Source organism: Symphalangus syndactylus, chromosome 20 (genome assembly GCF_028878055.3).
Source record: "Symphalangus syndactylus isolate Jambi chromosome 20, NHGRI_mSymSyn1-v2.1_pri, whole genome shotgun sequence".
Classification (NCBI taxonomy): Eukaryota; Metazoa; Chordata; class Mammalia; order Primates; family Hylobatidae; genus Symphalangus; species Symphalangus syndactylus.
In genome coordinates, this window is record NC_072442.2 from 39,462,421 (window position 1) to 39,485,543 (window position 23,123).

A 23,123-nucleotide genomic window follows, 5' to 3' on the forward strand; every position below is an offset into this window, starting at 1 on the left:
TGAGACAGAGTTTCACTCTTGTCACGCAGGCTGGAGTGCAATGGCATGATCTTGGCTCACTGCAACCTCCGCCTCCTGGATTCAAGCGATTCTCCTGCCTTAGCCTTCCGAGTGGCTGAGACCACAGGCGTGCACCCCCCATGCCTGGCTAATTTTTGTATTTTTTAAAGTAGGGACGGGTTTTCATTATGTTGGCCAGGTTGGTTTGGAACTCCTGACCTCAAGCTATCTGCTTGCCTCAGCCTCCCAAAGTGCTGCGATTACAGGTGTGAGCCACCGTGCCTGGCCAAAATATCATTTTGATTTTAAATTACTCAAAAATAATGGGACTTTTCCTTAGTAAGGCATCGAAGCACAACTGAAGTGGAAAATTGTCTTTGTAAATTACATGCTTTGCCTTTATCAAACTATAAATATTTTCAAAGCCTAGAGTGGCCTCTTCTAAGTCAGTTTCGTGCCCATCTATTTTAAACAAAAATAAAACCAAAGTCATATATTAAGAGGGGAACAGAAAAAGCCATTGACACAACTTCCATTATAAAATCAAACACACTAAGGCAGATACATTAGAAATGTTTAAGAACATCTTTGTACTTAAAATTTAAACTGTGAGACTGCCAGGTGTGGTGGTGGCTCACGTCTGTAATCCTAGCACTTTGGAAGGCCGAAGCAGGTAGGTCACTTGAGGTCAGGAGTTGGAGACCAGACTGGCCAACATGGTGAAACCCCATCTCTACTGAAAATACAAAATTAGCCGGGCAAGGTGGCACATGCCTGTAATCCCAGCTACTCAGGAGGCTGAGGCAGGAGTATTACTTGAACCCGGAAGGTGGAGGTTGTAGTGGGCCAAGATCGTGCCACTGCACTCCAGCCTGGGTGACAGAGAGAGATTCGGTCTCAAAAAAACAAAACAAAACAAAACAAAACAAAAAACAAAACAAAACAAAACAAAATACAGGCTGGGAGCGGTGGCTCATGCCTGTAATCCCAGCACTTTGGGAGGCTGAGGTGGGCGGATCACGAGGTCAGGAGTTCGAGACCAGCCTGGCCAACATGGTGAAACCCCGTCTTTACTAAAAATACAAAAAAAAAAAAAAAAAAAAGCTGGGTATGGTGGCACATGGTGGCACGTGCCTGTAACTCCCAGCTGCTCAGGAGGCTGAGGCAGGAGAATTGCTCAAACCCAGGAGGTGGAGTTTGCAGTAAGCCGAGATTGCACCATTGCACTCCAACCAGGTGGCAGAGCAAGACTATGTCTCGAAAAAACAAAAAACAAACAAACAAAACAAAAAGCAAACAAAAAAACACCGTAAGAGGCCGGGCACTGTGCTTCATGCCTATAATCTCAGCACTTTGGGTGGCCGAGGCAGGGCAGATCACCTGAAGTCAGGAGTTTGAGACCGGCCTTTCCAACAAAGTGAAACCCCAGCTCTACTAAAAATATAAAAATTAGCCAGGCATGGTGGTGTGTGCCTGTGGTCCCAGCTACTCAGGAGGCTGAGGCAGGAAAATCGCTTAAACCTGGGAGGCAGAGGTTTCAGTACAAGATCGCACCACTGAACTCCAGCCTGGGTGACAGACTCTGTCTCAAAAAAACACTGTAAGATCTTATAGTCATGGGAAATTGCAGTTAATCCACAATATTTAATTACATATTTTATTTTTTGAAACTGATACTAAGCGGCTGGGCGCAGTGGCTCACGCTTGTAATCCCAGCACTTTGGGAGGCCGAGGTGGGCGGATCACGAGGTCAGGAGATCGAGACCACGCTGAAACCCCGTCTCTACTAAAAATACAAAAAAAAAAAATTAGCCGGGCGTGGTGGCGGGCGCCTGTAGTCCCAGCTACTCGGAGAGGCTGAGGCAGGAGAATGGCGTGAACCCGGGAGGCGGAGCTTGCAGTGAGCCAAGATGGCGCCACTGCACTCCAGCCTGGGCGACAGAGCAAGACTCCATCTCAAAAAAAAAAAAAAAAAAAAAAGAAACTGATATTAAGCTATGATAATTGTAGCATTTCTAGTTTAGCAGCAATTGGAATATTCATTGCTTACGGATTTAATCACTGAATTAAATAGCAGAACAGTGCAGAATACTGTTCTATAGATTGTTTATGAATTATTGCTAGTAAATGAAATTATTTAATTTTATATGTTAATATTAATTTTTTTTTTTTGAGACGGAGTCTTGCTCTGTCGCCCAGGCTGGAGTGCAGTGGCGTGATCTCGGCTCACTGCAAGCTCCGCCTTCCGGATTCACACCATTCTCCTGCCTCAGCCTCCTGAGTAGCTGGGACTACAGATGCCCATCACCACACCTGGCTAAATTTTTTTGTATTTTTAGTAGAGACGGGGTTTCACCATGGTCTTGATCTCCTGACCTCGTGACCCACCCGCCTCGGCCTCCCAAAGTGCTGGGATTACAGGCGTGAGCCACTGCGCCCAGCCAATATTAATATTAAGTGTAAGTATACACATACATAAATATACAGCTAATTACAATATTTATATTAAGACATTTCATTTTTTTGATCATGGTAGAGCTATAACTAACAGCTTAAATGAAGATAAGTTCCCTCACAAAAAGCTCAATGACTTGCATAATGACAAACTCTGAACAAGACGGAATGTTTTCAATTTTAACATAGTTTTATTAATATAGCAAATAAACAAAATTTAGCAAATATCAAATATTTAGTATCAAAGAAATTTTACCATAAAAATAATACTTCTGAAATAGCAATGCATATTTTCGTTATACATACCTTTCAGAAAGTGATCTTGGAATGTCTACAAGTATTACTATTTTAATTTAAGTCTTTCAAAGGCCAAATCGTTGCGGTTTGTGGGGTTCTTTTTTCAGTCTCTAGTTATTAGAGGAATTTTCTGGAGTTATATTTTTCTTTTTTTTTTTCAATCTTGCCCTTAAATGGAATATATTTGTTTTCTTGATGAAAAGAATGCAATCTTAGTCCTTTGGAATTTTTTTTCTTTTTTAACCTGGAGAAGACTGTTCAACGCAGCTATCTTTCAGGTCACCTTTCCTAGCTTAGTAATGCCTCAAAAACCAAGGAGCATATGTCCGTATCCTGATTTCTTACAGGTTTCACAGTTACCTGCTAGTGGAAGTGCTACAGAAGTCACATTGTTAGTAAGATATCCAATAACCAAAGAGGCTTTTGTAATAGCCTTATTTTTACCCTTCACAATATTTATTGACATAAAAATCTGAAATCATACAATTGAGTACTATGTGCATAAAGAGGTTAACCTTTTAGTAATAATCACAAAGAGGTTAGTGTTTTTTATTCATTGACATAAGATGGTATTTCCAGCTGCACCTTCTGTTGGGTATCTCATAATTGGCATGAGAAGGAATCCTCCAAAAAAGTGTTAAAGTTTCATAGTTTCACAAGATACAGAGAGCTTATCACAAGCTGTACATTTTCAATTAGTTTCTAAGGAAGATAGCATCATTAGTTTCTTAGTACTATTATGGTGCATGGTGTGTGTAGACATAATAATAAAGATAATGTGTTATTGAACTTGCCTTCTACAGGGAGTAAAAAATCATTCTACAAATCAAAGTCAAAGGAGGCTGAGGAAATCATTACAAAAAGGAAAAAGGAGCTGGGCACCCAGGTCTGCTAATTTAAGCCAATCTTTTTTTTTTTTGAGTCGGAGTCTTGCTCTGTCGCCCAGGCTGGAGTGCAATGGCGTGATCTCGGCTCACTGCAACCTCCGCCTCCCAGGTTCAAGCAATTCTCCTGCCTCAGCGTCCCAGCTAGCTATTACAGGCACCCGCCACCATGTCGGGCTAATTTTCGTATTTTTAGTAGAGACAGGGTTTCACCATGTTGGCTAGGCTGGTCTCTTGGCCAGGCTTGTCTCGAACTCCTGACCTTGTGATCTGCCGCCTCGGCCTCCCAAAGTGCTGGGATTACAGGCGTGAGTCACCGCAACCAGCAGCCAATCTTCTACTTTAAAAAACAGTACAGGCTAAATTATCTGACTTGTTAGTACTTTACATAGTTATGTTGTTATGACTGTTCCAGAGTTAGTGAGAAATTGACAGTCTCCTAATGTTTTTAAACTATTCATTTTCCAAATGCTCTTTTTTTGTGACAATGTGACTGTCTATACCATCACTTAAACATTGTTAATAATGGTAATAACAACCTATGCTTTTAGAAGTTAATTTCCCCTTTAAAATTTGACATTACACTTTATTCCTCATGACAAAGGTATTCGGCAAAAAAGAATGGACCACTGAATTGAAAAAACTTCAAATTTGGTCATTAATGTTATTTATATGTTTTAACAATTTTTTTTTCTTTTTTCTTTTTTTTTTTTTGAGACGGAGTCTGGCTCTGTCGCCCAGGCTGGAGTGCAGTGGCGCAATCTCGGCTCACTGCAAGCTCCGCCTCCCGGGTTCACGCCATTCTCCTGCCTCAGCCTCCCGAGTAGCTGGGACTACAGATGCCTGCCAACACGCCCGGCTAATTTTTTGTATTTTTAGTAGAGACGGGGTTTCACCGTGTTAGCCAGGATGGTCTCGATCTCCTGACCTCGTGATCTGCCCGCCTCGGCCTCCCAAAGTGCTGGAATTACAGGCTTGAACCACCGCGCCCGGCCTGTTTTAACAATTGAATGGACAATTTGTCAGCTTGCTTTTTATTGGTGGCAGAATGACACAGTTTATTTCCTGCACCCAAAGAATGAATCAAACTTTTTATGTTCCAAATTTTTGGTAAGGATGATATAATAATCTCACAATTATTGAGAATAATGAAATAAATAATTTTTTTTTAATTACAGCAGCAGTCATGTCAGTTCAAGTGTATAAAGAAGATTCAAAACCCAGACCAAATACGTTTTACATGCTTCTTTTGTAAACTTGCTACAACTAATTGCTGTGGAGACTGGGATAATTCAAGGAATTCAAGGAAACTTTACAATGCCAAATTCCTTTCTCTAAGGAAATTAAATCTAGAATCCGTTTAGTAAAATATTAAAAATATTCACTATTGCTGGGCATGGTGACTTACACCTGTAATCCTAGCACTTTGGGAGGCTGAGGCAGGTGGATAACCTGAGGTCAGGAGTTTGAGACCAGCCTGGCCAACATGGCAAAACCCTGTCTCTACTAATGATACAAAAAAATTAGCCGGGTATGGTGGCACACATCTGTAGTCCCAGCTACTGGGGAGGCTGAGGCAGAAGAATCGCATGAAGCAGAGAGGCAGAAGTTGCAGTGAGCCAAGATCACACCACTGCACTCCAGCCTGGGCAACACAGTGAGACTCCATCTCAAAAAAAAAAAAAAAATTTCACTATTTATATTTAAATATTTTACTTTTTTTTCCTTATTTTTTCTTTCCCTCACAGATAGTTGAAGAGGTATATTCTTAACTTGGAATAATCAAATAATCAATGTTTTGATAGATCTATGCTTTTTGCAAGCATGTATAGGAAAAAAGAGAGGGGAAAATGAAAAAACTAAGGTATTTTATACTCTGATATCTGCCAACTTTTAATCTTTATAATTCAATTCCATTTATAATTCAACTGAGGGTGAATTATTAAATTGAGAAGAAGAAAATGAAACCAGGATAAAAGCAAGAACTTTGTTTTTGCATAAATATGCTAATAAAAAACTGGAGAAAAAAATTCCTGCCACCAATGGAATTACAGTTGGAAAATCCATCTAAGAAAGACAGTTAAACTTCTCACCCTCCAGAAATGAAGGTGAGTGCCTTTACTACTGAAATACAATAAAATCCTGTTTTCACAATTTGTATTTTCTCCACAATTTTCACTCTTCCTCAGTCCTATTCATCTCTCACTGAGTCCCTCTTATCAAACATTTGAGAATTTCCCACAATTTACACCCTACTTCTGCAGATACTTTCCATATCTTCTAGTGTTTCTTTCCTTCATCAGCTCCAAAGTTGAGTTAAATCAAGAGCTTGGGTAAAGAAGGCCAGCCTCTGACAAGTCCAGGCGGAAGCAATGTGTCTTCAGAAGTAAAGTGCTCAAACCCAAGGAGAAAAAAATGGGATGGGAGATCCAGGAAGACTCCAGCATTATTTCAGCTCTGTCAAGTACTATTATTATCTACTTTAATAGTAAAAGTAAAAGCAGTAGTGACAGATGCTAGTCAGGCTGAAACAGTCCTGCGATTCTTGGAATCTATATACTTGAGTGAAGAGAACCGAACCCCACTCTCTCATGGGCTGCTGCAAACCACCCATACTTTTAGTTTCCTTTGTCAAATCTCATTTTTTTGTTTTGTTTTGTTTTGTTTAGAAACAGGGTCTCACTCTGTCACCAGGCTGGAGTGCAATGGTGCAATCATAACTCACTGCAGCCTCCAACTCCTGGACTCAAGGGATCCTCCTGCCTCAGCCTCCAAAATTGTTGGGATTACAGGTGTGAGCCACTGTGCCCAGCCAAATCTCACTTTTTAAGATAGGGAGAAAAGCTTTAGGAAGAAGTAAAAACTATTTGTAAAGATTATTCTGGCTATTTTCTTGCATTTTATTTTTCTCTTATTTGCTACATTTTATTTGAATCCCCAGTAAAAGATGATTTGATTGTATTGAGACAACATATACCTTCCTGTATGTATACACTTTTTGTATGATTAAAATATATGTCTCTCTGTGTGTGTCTGTATATATATATAGACATATATATATAGACACATATGTATACTTTGTTTTTTATCCATTAGTTCATGTAAAACATGAACAAAATATAATGTTCTTTGTAAGCATATGCCAAGAAGGTAGTAAAAACTGTGATTTGTATTCTACACATTCCAAAACACCATATTGCAAATCTTCACAAAACATTCTGAGCTATGTCTATACAACTTAAACAAAGTGAACATACACACTATTTAGTGAATTTGGGTCTAACTATAAAATGGAATTTTCTCTTGCTTCAAAAATGCACACATACACTTTGGCTGGTCCCAGATTCTTGAACAGCTAACATTCTATTTTGGTTTGGTGTTAGGTTGACTAAAACCTGGAGAGGCAGAGCTTGTTTTCCAGAGAAATCTCAGTACATTCTTGAGTCTGCCTTTTATTTTTATATTAATAATGATGTAAGTAGTTGCTTCTAAAATTCTATCCAGCTTTTGAATTCTTAGGTTACTTAGATGATAAAAAGTCCCATGGATGCTATTTTTTGAGTGAAAAAGTAGCACTCTTCTAATCGTTTGTTCAGTGAGGTTCTCTAAAGGCAAGGCTTTCTGAGGATTTAGGTAGACAGAGGAGTATTCATGGTCAAATACAGGACCTCCTTATGGAAGTTAGCCTGAGCATGTACAAGATGGAACAAATTCAAAAAGCTTCTGTCATCTTCATCATGGTCTCCTATATGCCATACATAGTAGGGAAAAGAAAATGACAGTTAAAATGTTAAGTATATAATTTATTTTATTAATTAATTTAATTTTTGAGACGGAGTCTCCCTCTATTGGTCAGGCTGGAATGCAGTGGTGCCATCTCGGCTCACTGCAACCTCTGCCTCCTGGGTTCAAACGATTCTCCTTCCTCAGCCTCCTGAGTAGCTGGGATTACAGGCATGCACCACATGGCTAATTTTTGTATTTTTAGTAGAGACGAGGTCTCTCCATGTTGGCCAGGCTAGTTTCAAACTCCTGACCTCAGGTGATCCGCCCGCCTTATACGTAAACATATATAATTTATTTGAAACATAAGATGTTCTAATTTTCCCTACTAATATTTATTTATTTATTATTATTTTTTTTGAGACAGCGTCTCCCTGTGTCGCCCAGGCCAGAGTGCAGTGGCACAATCTTGGCTCACTGCAAGCTCTGCCTCCTGGGTTCAAGCGATTCTCCTGCCTCAGCCTCCCGAGTAGCTGGGACTACAGGTGCCTGCCATCACGCCCAGCTAATTTTTTTGTATTTTTAGTAGACAGGGTTTCACTGTGTTAGCCAGGATGGTCTCGACTTCCTGACCTTGTGATCCGCCCGCCTCGGCCTCCCAAAGTGCTGGGATTATAGGCATGAGCCACCACACCCGGCCTTCCCTAGTAATATTTAAACAGAATACTTTTTGTTAGTGACTTTACTAAGTCAAGTTAACTACTGAAATTATGGAATTATATAAGAACAGTAGATTAGAAGTCAGAAGAAAAGCATGCTCATCCATGCTTTATTGCTTCTAACTTTGAGACCTTAGTAAGTCAGGTAACTTCTCTAAGCCTTAGTTTTCTTATCTGTAAAATAGGGTTAATTATCATGTTGGTTACTTAATAAAGCTGTAAAATAAAATTTACAAATATATTTTTATGCTAGTGACAGTTGGTAAGTGAGCAAGTTAAATTTTTTTGCCGTGCAAAATTGAAAGTGGTTCCTTTCAAAGCAGACTCTTCAACTTTATATTCTCCATTAAAACCAATACTAGATTTTTAAAGTGACAAAAGCCAGGGACTAAATATATTGCAAGGAAAAACAAACAAACAAGAAGTCTGCTCCCTCTATTTATTGTTAGTTTTTTTTTTTTTTTTTTTTTTTTTTTTTTTTTTTTTTTTGAGACGGAGTCTCGCTCTGTCACCTAGGCTGGAGTGCAGTGGCGCGATCTCGGCTCACTGCAAGCTCCACCTCCCGGGTTCACGCCATTCTCCTGCCTCAGCCTCTCTGAGTAGCTGGGACTACAGGCGCCGCCACCACGCCCGGCTAATTTTTTGTATTTTTAGTAGAGATGGGGTTTCACCGCGTTAGCCAGGATGGTCTCGATCTCCTGACCTCGTGATCCGCCCGCCTCGGCCTCCCAAAGTGCTGGGATTACAAGCGTGAGCCACCGCGCCCGGCCTTTTTTTTTAAAGTCAACATAGAAATAGCTTTTTTTTTCTATTCTTGGACTGTTAGAGAAAAATATCTCTGTTTTAGGTGGAGACTAGAGCCCATTTTTACGCACACCTACGCACCAAGTACATTCCTACTCACCAGACATAATTGATTGCAGCATTTCCATTATAACACATGCAAATGCATTTGCCACATCCTGCAGGAAGTTATTTCTTTCCACTGGAGTGCTAAAGACTTTGCAGACTTTTTGCATCATTTTAACTGTCCAATCCATGCAGTATAGTTCTTTCTCACACACCTGATTTAGACATATAAAGCATTGTAAACCTTCATGTGAAGAAAGCTATAGAATTTGAAAATGGTGAACAATGATGAACAATGATAGTTTGTGATTTTACATAATTTATGATACCTGACACCATACTGAGTCTATACATGGGAAATGCTCTTGTATCTAATACTATTTTGCTTTCAAATGGTACAATTTTAATAGGAAAAAAGTATGAAGTAAATACAAACCTAATTTAAGATTATCATAGAATATTATTTACTAATGAAATAACTAATATTGAAAACAGGCCAGGCACGGTGGCTCATGCCTGTAATCCCAGAATTTTGGGAGGCCAAGGTGGGCAGATCACCTGAGGTCAGGAGTTTGAGACCAGCCAGGCCAACATGGTGAAACCCTGTCTCTATTAAAACACAAAAATTAGCCAGACATGGTGGCAAGCGCCTATAATCCCACCTACTCAGGAGGCTGAGGCAGGAGAATCACTTGAACTCAGGAGGCGGAGGATGCAGTGAGCGGAGACCATACCACTGCACTCCAGCCTGGGGGACAGAGCCAGACTCCGTCTCAAAAAAAAAAAAAAAAATATATATATATATATAATATATATATATTATATATAATATATATATTATATATATTATATATAATATATATAATATATATTATATGTAATATATATAATATATATAATATATATAATATATATTACATATAATATATATTATATATATTACATATGTAATATATATAATATATATTACATATGTAATATATATAATATATATTATATATAATATATATTACATATATTATATATTATATATTATATATTATATATAATATATATATTATATATATTATATATAATATATATATAATATATATGTATTGAAAACAGTTACTGAACATAGAAAAAAATTCTGCTCATTTACTCATTCAATAAACATTTATTGAGCACCTGCTAGGGGCTGAAGATAGAATGACAAACCATAAAGACATGGCTCTATTTTCAAGAAGTCCAGTGAGGGAGACAGACAAATGGGCAATTTCAATAAGCAAGATAATTCTATGGTATTGTCGACTTTCCATCTTGAGAATTTTAGGGAATATTTGTTTCTTCATTATTGAAAAGATAAATATTTAAAGATTACATGTTCCTAGCTAAAACTGACTGAAAAGTACAAGGTTTCTTTACTAACATCCTTAATTGCCAATTTAACTCACATAGCCAAATAAATAATGCATATTATTAAAATAAACTGTATAGTAGTGTAACTAAATAATAGCACTGTGATAGGAAAGATCTATTGACTATTTATTATGTGTAAAGTACTGTACTAGGAACTATGAAAGAAATAAGTGACACAGTACTGGATTTCAAAGAGCTTGCAGTCTATTTTGGGAGATGACCTACCCCACACATACAGTGCCTTAAGGACACTAATAGTAAATGAAGATAGAGAAGACAAATCAGAGGCAATTCAGAGAACTTTCATGATCAGAATTGACATGTTAATCAGAGAAGGCTTTCTAGAGAAGGCTTCCCCACCCCTAGTGATTTTCTCTTCATTACATTTGCTATAGTGCTGCCAAAATGATCTGCCAAAAACACAAAGCCAATTATGTCTCTCCCCTTCATAAAACTTGTCAGTAGCTCCCTATTAGAAAATGGGTTCAAGCTCCACAGAATGGCCCACAAAACCCTTCCTTACCTAGCCTCTCCCTTCATGTCTTCTAACCTCACCTCCTGCTACTCTTCTGCAGATTCTACCCTTCAGAAATCATACTGAACTGCTTACAGTGTCCTGAATACAGTCACATGATCCCATTTTTCTTCTGCCTTGAATAATCTGCTGCCACCCTCTATCTGCCTGGTGAACTCCTATTTATTCACTTATTTATTTATTTTTTAGAGACAGGGTCTCCCTCTGCTATGCAGACTGAAGTGCAGTGGCGTGACCATAGCTCACTGCAGCTTCAAACTCCTGGGCTCAAGTGATCCTCCTGCCTCAGCCTTCTGAGTAGCTAGGACGACAGGCACACACCACCACACCCAGCTAGTTTTATTTTATGTTTTGTAGAATTGAGGCTTTCCCTATATTTCCCAGAATGGTCTTGAACTCCTGGCCTCAAGTGATCCTCCAGGCTCAGCCTCCCAAAGAGCTGGGATTATAGACGTGAACCAATGCACTCAGCCTTTTATTTAATTAATTTATTTTTTGAGATCGGATTTCATTCTGTTGCTCAGGCTAGAGTGCAGTGGTGCTATCTTGGCTCACTACAGCCTTGACCACCTAGACTCAAGTGATCTTCCCACTTTAGCTCCTGAGTAGCTGAGCTCACAGGCATGAGTGCCACAACTCCTGGCTAATTTTTAAATTTTTATACTTTTTATTATTTATTTATTTATTTTTTTGAGACAGCGTCTCACTCTGTCACCTAGGCTGGAGTGCGGTGGCATGATCTGCTCACTGCAACCTCTGCCTGCCGGGCTCAAGTGATTCTCCTGCCTCAGCCTCCCGAGTAGCTGGGATTACAGGCACCTGCCACCACACCTGGCTAATTTTTGTATTTTTAGTAGAGTCAGCATTTCACCACATTGGCCAGGCTAGTTTCGAACCCCTGACCTCAGGTGATCTGCCTGCCTCAGTCTCCCAAAGTGCTGGGATTAAAGGCAGGAGCCATCATGCCCAGCCAATTTTTAAACATTTTTATTGTAGATACAGGGTCTTGCTGTGTTTTCCAGGCTGCTCTCAAACTCCTGGGCTCAAGAATCTCATAATTTATGGCCCATAGTAAGCACTCAATACAAATTTGTGTTAAATGAATATTAAATAAATATAATATTTTATATGTATGTATGTATGTGTATATGTATGTGTGTGTGTGCATGTGTGTGTGTATTGAGAGGGGAGAGGGTCTCGTTCTGTTGCCCAGACTGGAGTACAGTGGCACAATTTTGGTTCACTGTAACCTTAAACTCCCAGGCTCAATCAATCCTCCCACCTCAGCCTCCTGAGTAGCTGGGACCACAGATGTTGCCAACACACCCAGCTAATTTTTGTATTTTTTTTGTAGAGACAGGTTTTGCCATGTTGCCCAGGCTCGTCTTGAACTCCTGGGCTCAAGTGATCCTCCTGTCTCAGCCTCTCAAAGTGCTGGGTTTACAGGTGTGAGCCATCCTGTCCAGCCTAAATATATATATATATATTTTTTTTTTTTTTTTTTTTTTTTTTTGAGACGGAGTCTCACTCTGCCACCCAGGCTGGAGTGCAGTGGCGCAATCTTGGCTCACTGCAAGCTCCGCCTCCCGGGTTCACGCCATTCTCCTGCCTCAGCCTCTCCGAGTAGCTGGGACTACAGGCGCCCGCCACCACGCCCGGCTAATTTTTTGTATTTTTAGTAGAGACGGGGTTTCACCGTGGTCTCGATCTCCTGACCTCGTGATCCGCCCGCCTCGGCCTCCCAAAGTGCTGGGATTACAAGCGTGAGCCACCGCGCCCGGCCAATATTTTTAAGACTTTTTATTTTGAAACATTTTGACTACACAAAATTAGAGAGAATAATATAATAAACTCCCAGTACTCATTTCCCAGTTTCAATAATTATCAATCTTATTTCAACTCTGTCTCCATTTACTCCCAAGTCCTCTCCTCAACCCACCCCCACAGTGATTATTTTGAAGTAAATCAAATGGGATGCTTTTTTTAACATGGAATTTTTTAAAAAAGAATATAACTTAGCAGAACTGTATAATGAAAATCCAGACTTGAAGTGGGGAGAGGTTAATAGAAGGGATGATTCCAAATATTATAGTTTATGACATATTTTAATATTAGGCCAGGTGCGGTGGCTCACACCTGTAATCCCAGCACTTTGGGAGGCCAAGGCGGGCAGATCATGAGGTCAGGAGTTCGAGACCAGCCTGGCCAGCATAACGAAACCCCATCTCTACTAAAAATACAAAAATTAGCTGGGGCATAGTGGTGCATGCCTCTAGTCCCAGCTACTCACGAGGCTGAGGCAGGAGAATTGCTTGAACACGGGAGGTGGAAGTTGCGGTGAGCCGAGATCGCACCACTGCACTCCAGCCTGGACAAAAGAGTGAGATTGTCGGCCGGGCGCGGTGGCTCACGCTTGTAATCCCAGCACTTTGGGAGGCCGAGGCGGGCGGATCACGAGGTCAGGAGATCGAGACCACGGTGAAACCCCGTCTCTCTAAAAAACACAAAAAATTAGCCGGGCGCAGTGGCGGGCGCCTGTAGTCCCAGCTACTCGGAGAGGCTGAGGCAGGAGAATGGCGTGAACCCGGGAGGCGGAGCTTGCAGTGAGCCGAGATCGCGCCACTGCACTCCAGCCTGGGCGACAGAGCGAGACTCCGTCTCAAAAAAAAAAAAAAAAAAAAAAAAGAGTGAGATTGTCTCAAGAAACAAAACATATGTTTTAATATTTTGAAAAAGAAACATTAAAAATATATACTTCAATACTCATTTTTACAAAATGTTTTGTTCACATTTCAGTTCCTTCAGGGCAGCTCCCTGGTAGGTCAATTGAAGTGTTAAAAAACTTGCTAGAGAAAAACTTATTTTTACTTACCAAAGCCAAAAAGACTATGAGCCTTGCCAGTTCAATGGTCTGTCCATTCAGAGCTTTACTAGCCATGAAAGTGAAACAGATGTTGTTTCCACTTAGCATTAGGAGACGTGCATTATTCTCTAGAAGCCACTCACGGGGAACCGCTTTTATTAGAGGAAGAACAATTATTTAATGAGAAATCACACAACAGCTATAGTAAATACCATTAAGTACATGCAGTATTTTATCACTTTATTGGAAATACAATTAGTGCCAAGGGAAATGCTCAGAAAAAAATGCTCTAGTTTTCCAATTATGGTATTCAGTCAGAGACAGGTTATTGCCATGTCATGGAGGCTCTTACAAATATACTAATAATATAAACGAAGCAATTCTCCTACACATAGGTCAGCAGGCAAAGTGTTCTAATCCTGTGCAAGGAAAGCATCCTTGTAAACTTTAGAATCTAAAGGATTATGCAGGAATAGGAATAATTGTTTCACCTCTCCTTTACTCACAGAAGAGGGCTTCTTACAGAACCTAGGAGGGTGTTTCTGAGAATTTACAACATGGGAGTAATTGAGCTAATTAAACGACGAGGCTTTCAAATAATAATAATAATAAATGTTTATTATAAAATTGGCAAGCAAAGGAAAGTAAGTTGATTATATGCATTCTCTTCAAACATAATGCCAAACTCTTTAAATATTTTAGAGCATTCAGTGATTTCCAACAGGCACATCATTTGTTACCTGTAGAATTATCCTTACAATTTTATAACTGCATTTTAACAATAAATTCTATTATTCTATGTTAGTAAATATATTTTTTACCTGATAGTTCATTTACAAGACTGATAACATCATCTGCTGTCCACTCTTTAGTGTTAGCGTCATATAGTAACTTAATGGCATCAGCCAAACCTTTCAGACTGAATTCATCTGTCGGTTCTTCTATCATTTTCTGCCAAACCACCTGTCCTGAATTGAAACAAAAACGAGCCTATGACAGAATAGTTGGCTTTGTGATAAAGACTTGTTTAAAAAGGAAAGTGAATTGTATAATGGAATCCCATTACTTATACAAGCTACTTTCATTTTAACTTTCAGAACAAGAAATCAATTCTGGTAATAGTATAGATTTGAACGTCTCTGGCTGGGCGTGGTGGCTCATGCCTGTAATCCCAGCACTTTAGGAGGCCGAGGTAGGAGGATCACTTGAGGTAGGGAGTTCGAGACCAGCCTGGCCAATATGGTGAAACTCCGTCTCTACTAAAAATATAAAAATTAGCCAGGCATGGTGGTGCACGCCTGTAGTCCCAGCTACTCAGGAGGCTGAGGCACGAGAATCGCTTGAACCTGGGAGGCGGAGGTTGCAGTGAGTGGAGATTGGGCCACTGAACTCCAGCCTGGGTGACACAGTGAGACTCTATCTCAAAAAAAAAAAATATATATGTGTGTGTGTGTGTGTGTGTGTGTGTGTGTATGCTTCTTGGCCAGGCACAGTGGCTCATGTATGTAATTCTAGCACTTGGGAAGGCCAAGGTAGGAGGATCACTTGAGCCCAGGAGTTTGAGAGCAACCTGGGTACCAAAGTGGGACCCTGCAGGAGATCGAGACCATCCTGGATAACACGGTGAAACCCCATCTTTACTAAAAATACAAAAAATTGGCCAGGCGCAGTGGCTCACGTCTGTAATCCCAGAGCTTTGGGAGGCCGAGGTGGGCGGATCACAAGGTCAGGAGATCGAGACCATTCTGGCTAACACGGTGAAACCCCATCTCTACTAAAAATACAAAAAATTAGCCAGGCGTGGTGGTGGGTGCCTGTAGTCCCAGCTACTTGGGTGGCTGAGGCAGGAGAATGGTGTGAACCCGGGAATCAGAGCTCACAGTGAGCCAAGATTGCGCCACTGCACTCCAGCCTGGGTGACAGAGCAAGACTCCGTTTCAAAAAAAAAACAAAAAATTAGCTGGATGTGGTAGCACGCACCTGCAGTCCCAGCTACTTGGGAGGCTGAGGCAGGAGAATCGCTTGAATCCGGGAGGTGGAGGTTGCATGATCGCACCACTGTGTGCATGCGTGCATGTGTGTGTGTGTAGGTATAATATATGCTTCCTAAATATATATATGCTTCCCAAAGTAAAAATAATGAACCAGTTATGTTACACCCCTGAAAAATGAGTGCTCACCATCTTGAGGAGATATTGGCCCAAAGATGATATACAGTAATCTTGCCTGATTCACCATTGGCCATGGTTTTAATATTCGTGTCAACCAAAAAGCAGAATCACTTCGATGTGTCCAATGATCAAGGAGGACATTCCTACAGAAGAGTCTGATTCTTAATTCCAGTTTTCGGGCACTTCCTATGAAGACAAAAGAATTGTAAATCATTCTTCGTAGAAAGGCTGCTGTGCATATTGAATAGTGATCAAAGCCACTTATTAATCATTATGGTTAGTGATAGTAAACTAGGTTTCTAAACAGGAAGTAACCAAGAGATTATCTATTCTTAAACTCCCCTAACTTCATAATTTGTCTATCTACTTACTTACTCTTACTTTCCTGATTTATAGTCAATATTTTGAATAATGGGTCAATCAATCAAAAGACATGCTTAAGCTTACCAGACTCTTGTACAATTTTGGATTTAAAAAGAAATAAATGCAGAGAAAGGTCAAAGACATACATCATTAATATACTTTGTACTGAAAGTGTCACTTCATTTTCCTCTATGAAAATTTTATGGCCAGGTGCAGTGACTCATGTCTGTAATGCCAGCACTTTGTGAAGCCGAGGTGGGAGGATCACTCGAGGTCAGGAGTTCAAGACCAGCCTGGCCAACATGGCGAAACCCTGTCTCTACTAAAAATACAAAAAATTGGCCGGGTGCGGTGGCTCACACCTGTAATCCCAGCACTTTGGGAGGCTGAGGCGGGCAGATCACGAGGTCAGGAGATCGAGACCATCCTGGCTAACACGGTGAAACCCTGTCTCTACTAAAAATACAAAAAATAAGCCAGGCGTGATGGCGGGTGCCTGTAGTCCCAGCTACTTGGGAGGCTGAGGCAGGAGAATGGCGTGAACCCAGGAGGTGGAGCTTGCAGTGAGCCAAGATCGCGCCACTGCACTCCAGCCTGGGTGACAGAGCAAGACTCCGTCTCAAAAAAAAAAAAAATTTTATATATATATATATATTTATATATAAATTAGCAGGCAGCGGTGGTGGCACATGCCTGTGATCCCAGCTACTCAGGAGGCTGAGACAGGAGAATCACTTGAACCTGGGAGACAGAGGTGGCAGCGAGCTGAGATCTCACCACTGCACTCCAGCCTGGGTGACAGAGCTAGACTTTGTCTCAACAACAACAAAAAAAGAAAATGTTATGTTGCTGTTGTTGATAGACATGGGGTCTTGCTCTGTCACCCAAGCTGGAGTGCAGTGGCGTGACTGATCATAGCTCACTACAACCTTGAACTCCTGAGCTCAAGCAATCCTCCCACCTCAGCCTCCCTAGTAGCTGGGACCACAGGCTAATTTTATTTTTTGTAGCGACAGAGGTTTCACTATATTGTTCAGGCTGGTTTTGAACTCCTGGCCTCAAGTGATCTTCCCACCTTAGCCTCCCAAAGTGTTGAGATTACAAAGCATGAGTTACCACACTCGGATATAAAAATTTTAAATTAACGGCCGGGCGCGGTGGCTCATGCCTATAATCCCAGCACTTTGGGAGGCTGAGGCGGGTAGATCATGAGGTCAGCAGATTGAGACCATCCTGGCTAACACGGTGAAATCCCGTCTCTACTAAAAATACACAAAAATTAGCCGGGTGTGGTGGCGGGCGCCTGTAGTCCCAGCTTCTCAGGAGGCTGAGGCAGAAGAATGGGTGTGAACCCAGGCGGCAGAGCTTGCAGTGAGCTGAGATCATACCACTGCACTCTAGCCTGGGCGACAGAGCCAGAATCTGTCTCCAAAAAAAAAAAAAAAAAAAATTTAGATTAACATAGGACTAAACATTTAGATTAACATAGGACTACTTTTTCAAAAGCTTTATTGAGATATAAATCACATACCATACAATTTACCCATTTAAAGTGTACAATTCAATGGTTTTTAGTATATTCACAGATATGTGCAGCCATCACCACAGCCAATTTTAGAACATTTTTGTCACTTCAAAAAGACATCCTGTTCTTTTTGCTATCATCCTGTTATCTCTCTGTCCTTTACCACCCCCAGCCCTAAGCAACCAATACTCTACTTTCCATCTCCATGGATTTCCCTATTCTGGATTTTTTTTTTTTTTTTTTTTTGAGACAAGAGTCTTGCTCGTCACCCAGGCTGGAGTGCAGTGGTGTGTCTCAGCTCACTGCAACCTCTGTCTCCCAGGTTCAAGCAATGCTCCTGTCTCAGCCTCCTGAGTATCTGGGATCACAGGTGCTCCTCACCATGCCTGGCTAATTTTTTTGTATTTTTAGTAGACATGGGGTTTTGCCATGTTGGCCAGGCTGGTGTCGAACTCTTGACCTCAGGGGATCCACCTGCCTCGGCCTCCCAAAGTGCTGGGATTACAGGTGTGAGCCACCACGCCCTGCCCCTATTCTGGATTTTTATAGGAATGAAATCATATAGTATGTGGCATTTTGTGACTGGCTTATTTCACCTAATACAGTGTTTTCAAGGTTCATCCATGTTGTAGCATGTATCAGCACTTCATTCTTTTTTTTTCCTTCAACTTTTATTTTAAGTTCAGAGGTACATGTGCAAGATGTGCAGGTTACACAGGTAAACGTGTACCATGATAGTTTGCTGCACAGATCATCCCATCACCTAGATATTTATTGGTTTATTTTTATTATACTTTAAGTTCTGGGATACATGGGCATAACGTGCAGGTTTGTTACATAGGTATACATGTGCCATGGTGGATTGCTGCACCTATCAACCCACCATCTACATTAGGTATTTCTCCTAATATTATCCCTTCCCTTGCCCCCATCACCTAGATATTAAGCCCAGGATCCATTAGCTATTCTTCCTGATGTTCTCCCTCCCCCAACCCCCACAGCACTTCATTCTTTTTAATGGCCAAATAATATTCTATAGTATGGATGTACTACTACATTTTGTTTATCTATTGACCCACTGATGGACATCTGAAATGTTTCCATCTTTTGGCTACTATGAATAATGCTGCTATTAACATTCATGTAGGCCAGGCATGGTGGCTCATGCCTATAATCCCAGCACTTTGGGAGGCTGAGACAGGCAGATCACTTGAGCCCAGAAGTTTGAGACCAGGCTAGACAACACGGTGAAACCCTATCTCTATAAAAAATACCAGAAAAATCAGCTGGGCATGGTGGTATGTGCCTGTAGTCCCAGCTACTTGGGAGGCTGAGGTTGGAGGATTGCTTGAGCCCAGGAAGTGGAGGTTGCAGTGAGCCAAGATCATACCTCTGCACTTCAGCCTGGGTGATAGAGCCAGACCCTGTCTCAAAACAAAACAAAACAAAATAAAACAACAACAAAACCATTCATGCACAAGTTTCTGTGTGGTCATATGCTTTCATTTCTCCTGGGGCTATATACCTAGAGGTGAAATTGATGGATCATATAACTCTATGTTTAATCATGTGAGAAACTGTCAGACTATTTTGCAAAGTGACTGCACCATTTTACATTCCCGCCAGCAATATATGAGGATTGTTGTCACATTCTAACTAACACTTATTATCTAAATCGAACTTTCTGATTCTAGCCATCCTAATGGAATATGAAATGGTATATTACTATTTCTTTGCTTTTCTGAGACAGTGTCTCACTCCGTTGCCCATGCTAGAATACTGTAGAGCAGTCATGGCTCACTGCAGCCTCAACCTTCAGGGTCTCAAGTGATCCACTTCAGCCTCCTGAGTAGCTGGGATTACAGGTGTGAGCCACCTTGCCCAGCCTATCACTGTTTTCTTATGACAGCTTTATTGAAATATAATTTATGTACCACACAATTCAACCATTTAAAGTGTGCAATTCAATGGTTTATAGTATATTATTAATTTTCTTATTTCTGGTAAAATATAGATCACATACAATTTGCCATTCTAACCATTTTTAAGTATGCAATTCAGTGGCATCATTTATATTTACACTGTTGTTCCACTACCACACTGTCTATTTCCAAAAGTTTTTCATCATCTCAAACACAAACTCTGTAACCATTAAGCAATAACTCCCTACTCCCCCCTCCCCTCAGCTCCTGGTAACCTCAAATCTACTTTCTGTCTCTATGAATTTGCCCATTCTAGGTATCTCATGTAAGTAGAATCATGTAATATTTGTCCTTGTGTTCCTGGCTTCTCTCACTTAGCATAATGTTTTCAAGGTTCATCCATGTTGCAGCATATACCACATTTTGTTTATCCATTCACCTGGTCTTTATTGTTTGTTTTGTTTTTTTTTTTCTGAGACGGAGGGGCTCCTCTGTCATCCAGGCTGGAGTACAGTGACTGGATCATGCCCACCTAATTTTTTTTTTTTTTTTTTTGGGGGGATGGGGATCTTGCTATGTCGCCCAGGCTGGTCTCTAACTCCTAGGCTCAAGTAATCCTCCCACTTCGGCCTCCTAAAATGCTGAGATTACAAGCATGAGCCACTGCCCACTGCCTGCAATGACCATTCATATGCATGTCTCCTTGTGCATATTGTGGGAGTTTCTCAGAGGGAAACAGCTCGATATAAGGTTCTATAATTTAAAAATATGAAATATTTTTGGTATATAGAGAGGTTTACAGGATGCTATAATTAGCTCCTTTGTATCTACCAGCTGGCTTAAGGAATAAAATGTCATCAATACAGTTGAAGCCCTCTTTCTCCAATCTCATACTGCTTTTTGCCTCACTGTCTTATGTGATATTTATCATTCCCTTACATTTCTTTGTCCTTTTACTATATATGTATGCCACAATTTATTTTATTTTATTTTTTTTTGAAAAGGGGTCTCTGTTGCCTAGGCTGGAGTGCAGTTACTTGATCTTGGCTCACTACAGCCTCAATCTAGCGGGCTCAAGCTATCCTCCCACCTCAGCCTCCTGAGTAGCTGGGACTACAGGTACATGCCATCATGGCTGGCTAATTTTTTGTAGAGACGAGGTCTGCTACATTGCCCAGGCTGGTCTTGAACTCCTGACCTCAAGTGATCTTTCTGCCTTGGCTTCCCAAAATGTTGGGATTGCAGTTGTGAGCCACGGCACCTGGCCCACTATTTATTTATTTATCGAGACAGAGTCACACTCTGTTGCTCAGGTTGAGTGCAGTGGTGCGATCACAGCTCACTGCAGCCTCGACCTCCCAGGGTCAAGTGATCCTTTCACCTCAGCCTCCTGAGTAGCTGGGACCACAGGCATACACCACCATGCCCGGATAATTTTTTAATTTTTGTAGAGACAAGGTCTCGCTGTGTTGCCTAGGCTGCTCTTGAACTTCTGGACTCAAGTGATCCTCCCACCTTGGCTTCCCAAAGTGCTGGGATTTTAGGCATGAGCCACCACACCTGGCCCAAATTACTTTTAATTACATTTTTAAAACTCTGTTTATTTTTTCTATTTTAATCTCTGTATATTATATGCAAATTACAGTTTTTTACCTGGTTTGCTGCAGACAGCCATTTGCATCTTGCGGCAGAGATTAGTCAGTTCGCATAAGAAATTATAAACGCGATGGCACTCAAGTTCATCCCAACCTGCTGTTAAGGCCTGAGGAAAATAAAGAAAACATTGTGGATATTCAAACTATCAAGTCAAAACATAAGTCACACCAGGCATGGTGGCTCACGCCTGTAATCCCAACACTTTGGGAGGCCAAGGTGGGCAGATCACTTGGAGTCAGGAGTTTGAGACCAGCCTGGACAACATAGTAAAACCTTGTCTCTACTAAAAGTACAAAAATTAGCCAGGTGTGGTGGCGGGTGCCTGTAATCCCAGCTACTCGAGAGGCTGAGTCAGAATTGCTTGAACCTGGGAGGCAAAGGTTGCAGTGAGACGAGATCATGCCATTGCACTCCAGCCTGGGTGACAAGAGCAAAGCTCTGTCACAAAAAACAAACAAACAAACAAACAAAACAGGCCAAGCACGGTGGCTCACACCTGTAATCTCAGTACTTTGGGAGGCCAAGGCGTGCAGATCACGAGGTCAGGAGATTGAGACCATCCTGGCTAACACGGTGAAACCCCGTCCCTACTAAAAATACAAAAAATTAGCTGGGCGCAGTGGCACGCACCTGTAGTCCCAGCTACTTGAGAGGCTGACAGGAGAATCACTTGATCCCTGAGTGGAGGTTGCGGTGAGCCGAGATTGCACCACTGCACTCCAACCTGGGCAACAGAGAGAGACTCCGTCTCAAAAACAAAACAAAACAAAACAAAACAAAAACAACATAAGTCACTACTGCCTTATGAGTGTAACTTTTTAGCACATGATCAAGGTGATGGGCAATTTTTACCCATTATGGAACAATCAAATTAATAACAAATTTACATAAACGAAACTTGGAAACCTCCAAAATCCAGTTCCTTTTTGGTTGGAAAGGAAGTATCTTTTCAGAGAAACTTTTTTTTTTTTTTTGAGATGGAATCTTACTATGTTGCCCAGGCTGGAGTGTGACGGAGAGAACTTTTTTATTTGCTTGTTTGAGAAGGTTTAAATGGTACTGAATCCTGAACTTTGACAATGTGAGGCAAATAACTAAAACCCTGAACACAGTTTAGATATCTCACTTACAACCATGCTGTGGCTTTAAGACTAGAGTAGAACCCCTTTGACCCCCCCAGTTGTCATTTATGATATTGCTTATAAATGAGAATGATGCAATTTCAATGTGACAATTCTGAGCATTTATTTATGACTTTTTTTTTTTTTTTTTTTGAGACGGAGTCTCGCTCTGTCACCCAGGCTGGAGTGCAGTGGTGCCATCTCGGCTCACTGCAAGCTCCGCCTCCCGGGTTCACGCCATTCTCCTGCCTCAGCCTCTCTGAGTAGCTAGGACTACAGGTGCCCGCCACCACGCCCGGCTAATTTTTTTTGTATTTTTAGTAGAGACGGGGTTTCACCGTGGTCTCGATCTCCTGACCTCGTGATCCGCCCGCCTCGGCCTCCCACAGTGCTGGGATTACAAGCGTGAGCCACCGCGCCCGGCTTTTTTTTTTTTGTAGAGATGGGGTTTTGTCATGTTGACCAGACCGGTCTTGAACTCCTGACCTCAGGTGATCGGCCTGCCTCAGCCTCCCAAAGTGCTGGAATTACAGGTGTGAGCAACTGTGCCTGGCTATTTATGACTTTTGAATGTGAACAACAAAAAACTTTCATTGGCTGGGCACAGCAGCTCATGCCTGTAATCCCAGCACTTTGGGAGGCC

At 41.2% G+C, this 23,123-nt stretch overlaps 1 protein-coding gene across 4 annotated transcripts in view; it reads right to left on the reverse strand.

Annotated features, from left to right (window-relative positions):
- Positions 1–2,625: 2,625 nt before the first annotated feature.
- FBXO47 (F-box protein 47) overlaps positions 2,626–23,123 on the reverse strand; it is a 36,239-nt gene continuing 15,741 nt past the window's right edge. For 2 of the 4 annotated variants that reach the window (XM_055258060.2, XM_055258059.2), the window contains exons 6-11: positions 21,357–21,465; positions 15,903–16,079; positions 14,544–14,690; positions 13,732–13,874; positions 8,982–9,141; positions 5,592–7,380 (exon numbers count right to left, since the gene is read on the reverse strand). In XM_055258060.2, coding sequence (XP_055114035.1) covers positions 7,265–7,380; positions 8,982–9,141; positions 13,732–13,874; positions 14,544–14,690; positions 15,903–16,079; positions 21,357–21,465 — 852 coding nt within the window. In that variant the 3' untranslated portion in view covers positions 5,592–7,264. Of the gene's footprint in view, positions 4,630–5,591; positions 7,381–8,981; positions 9,142–13,731; positions 13,875–14,543; positions 14,691–15,902; positions 16,080–21,356; positions 21,466–23,123 lie in introns of those variants that run through there. The other 2 variants (XM_063628948.1, XM_055258061.2) reach the window with 2 other exon arrangements.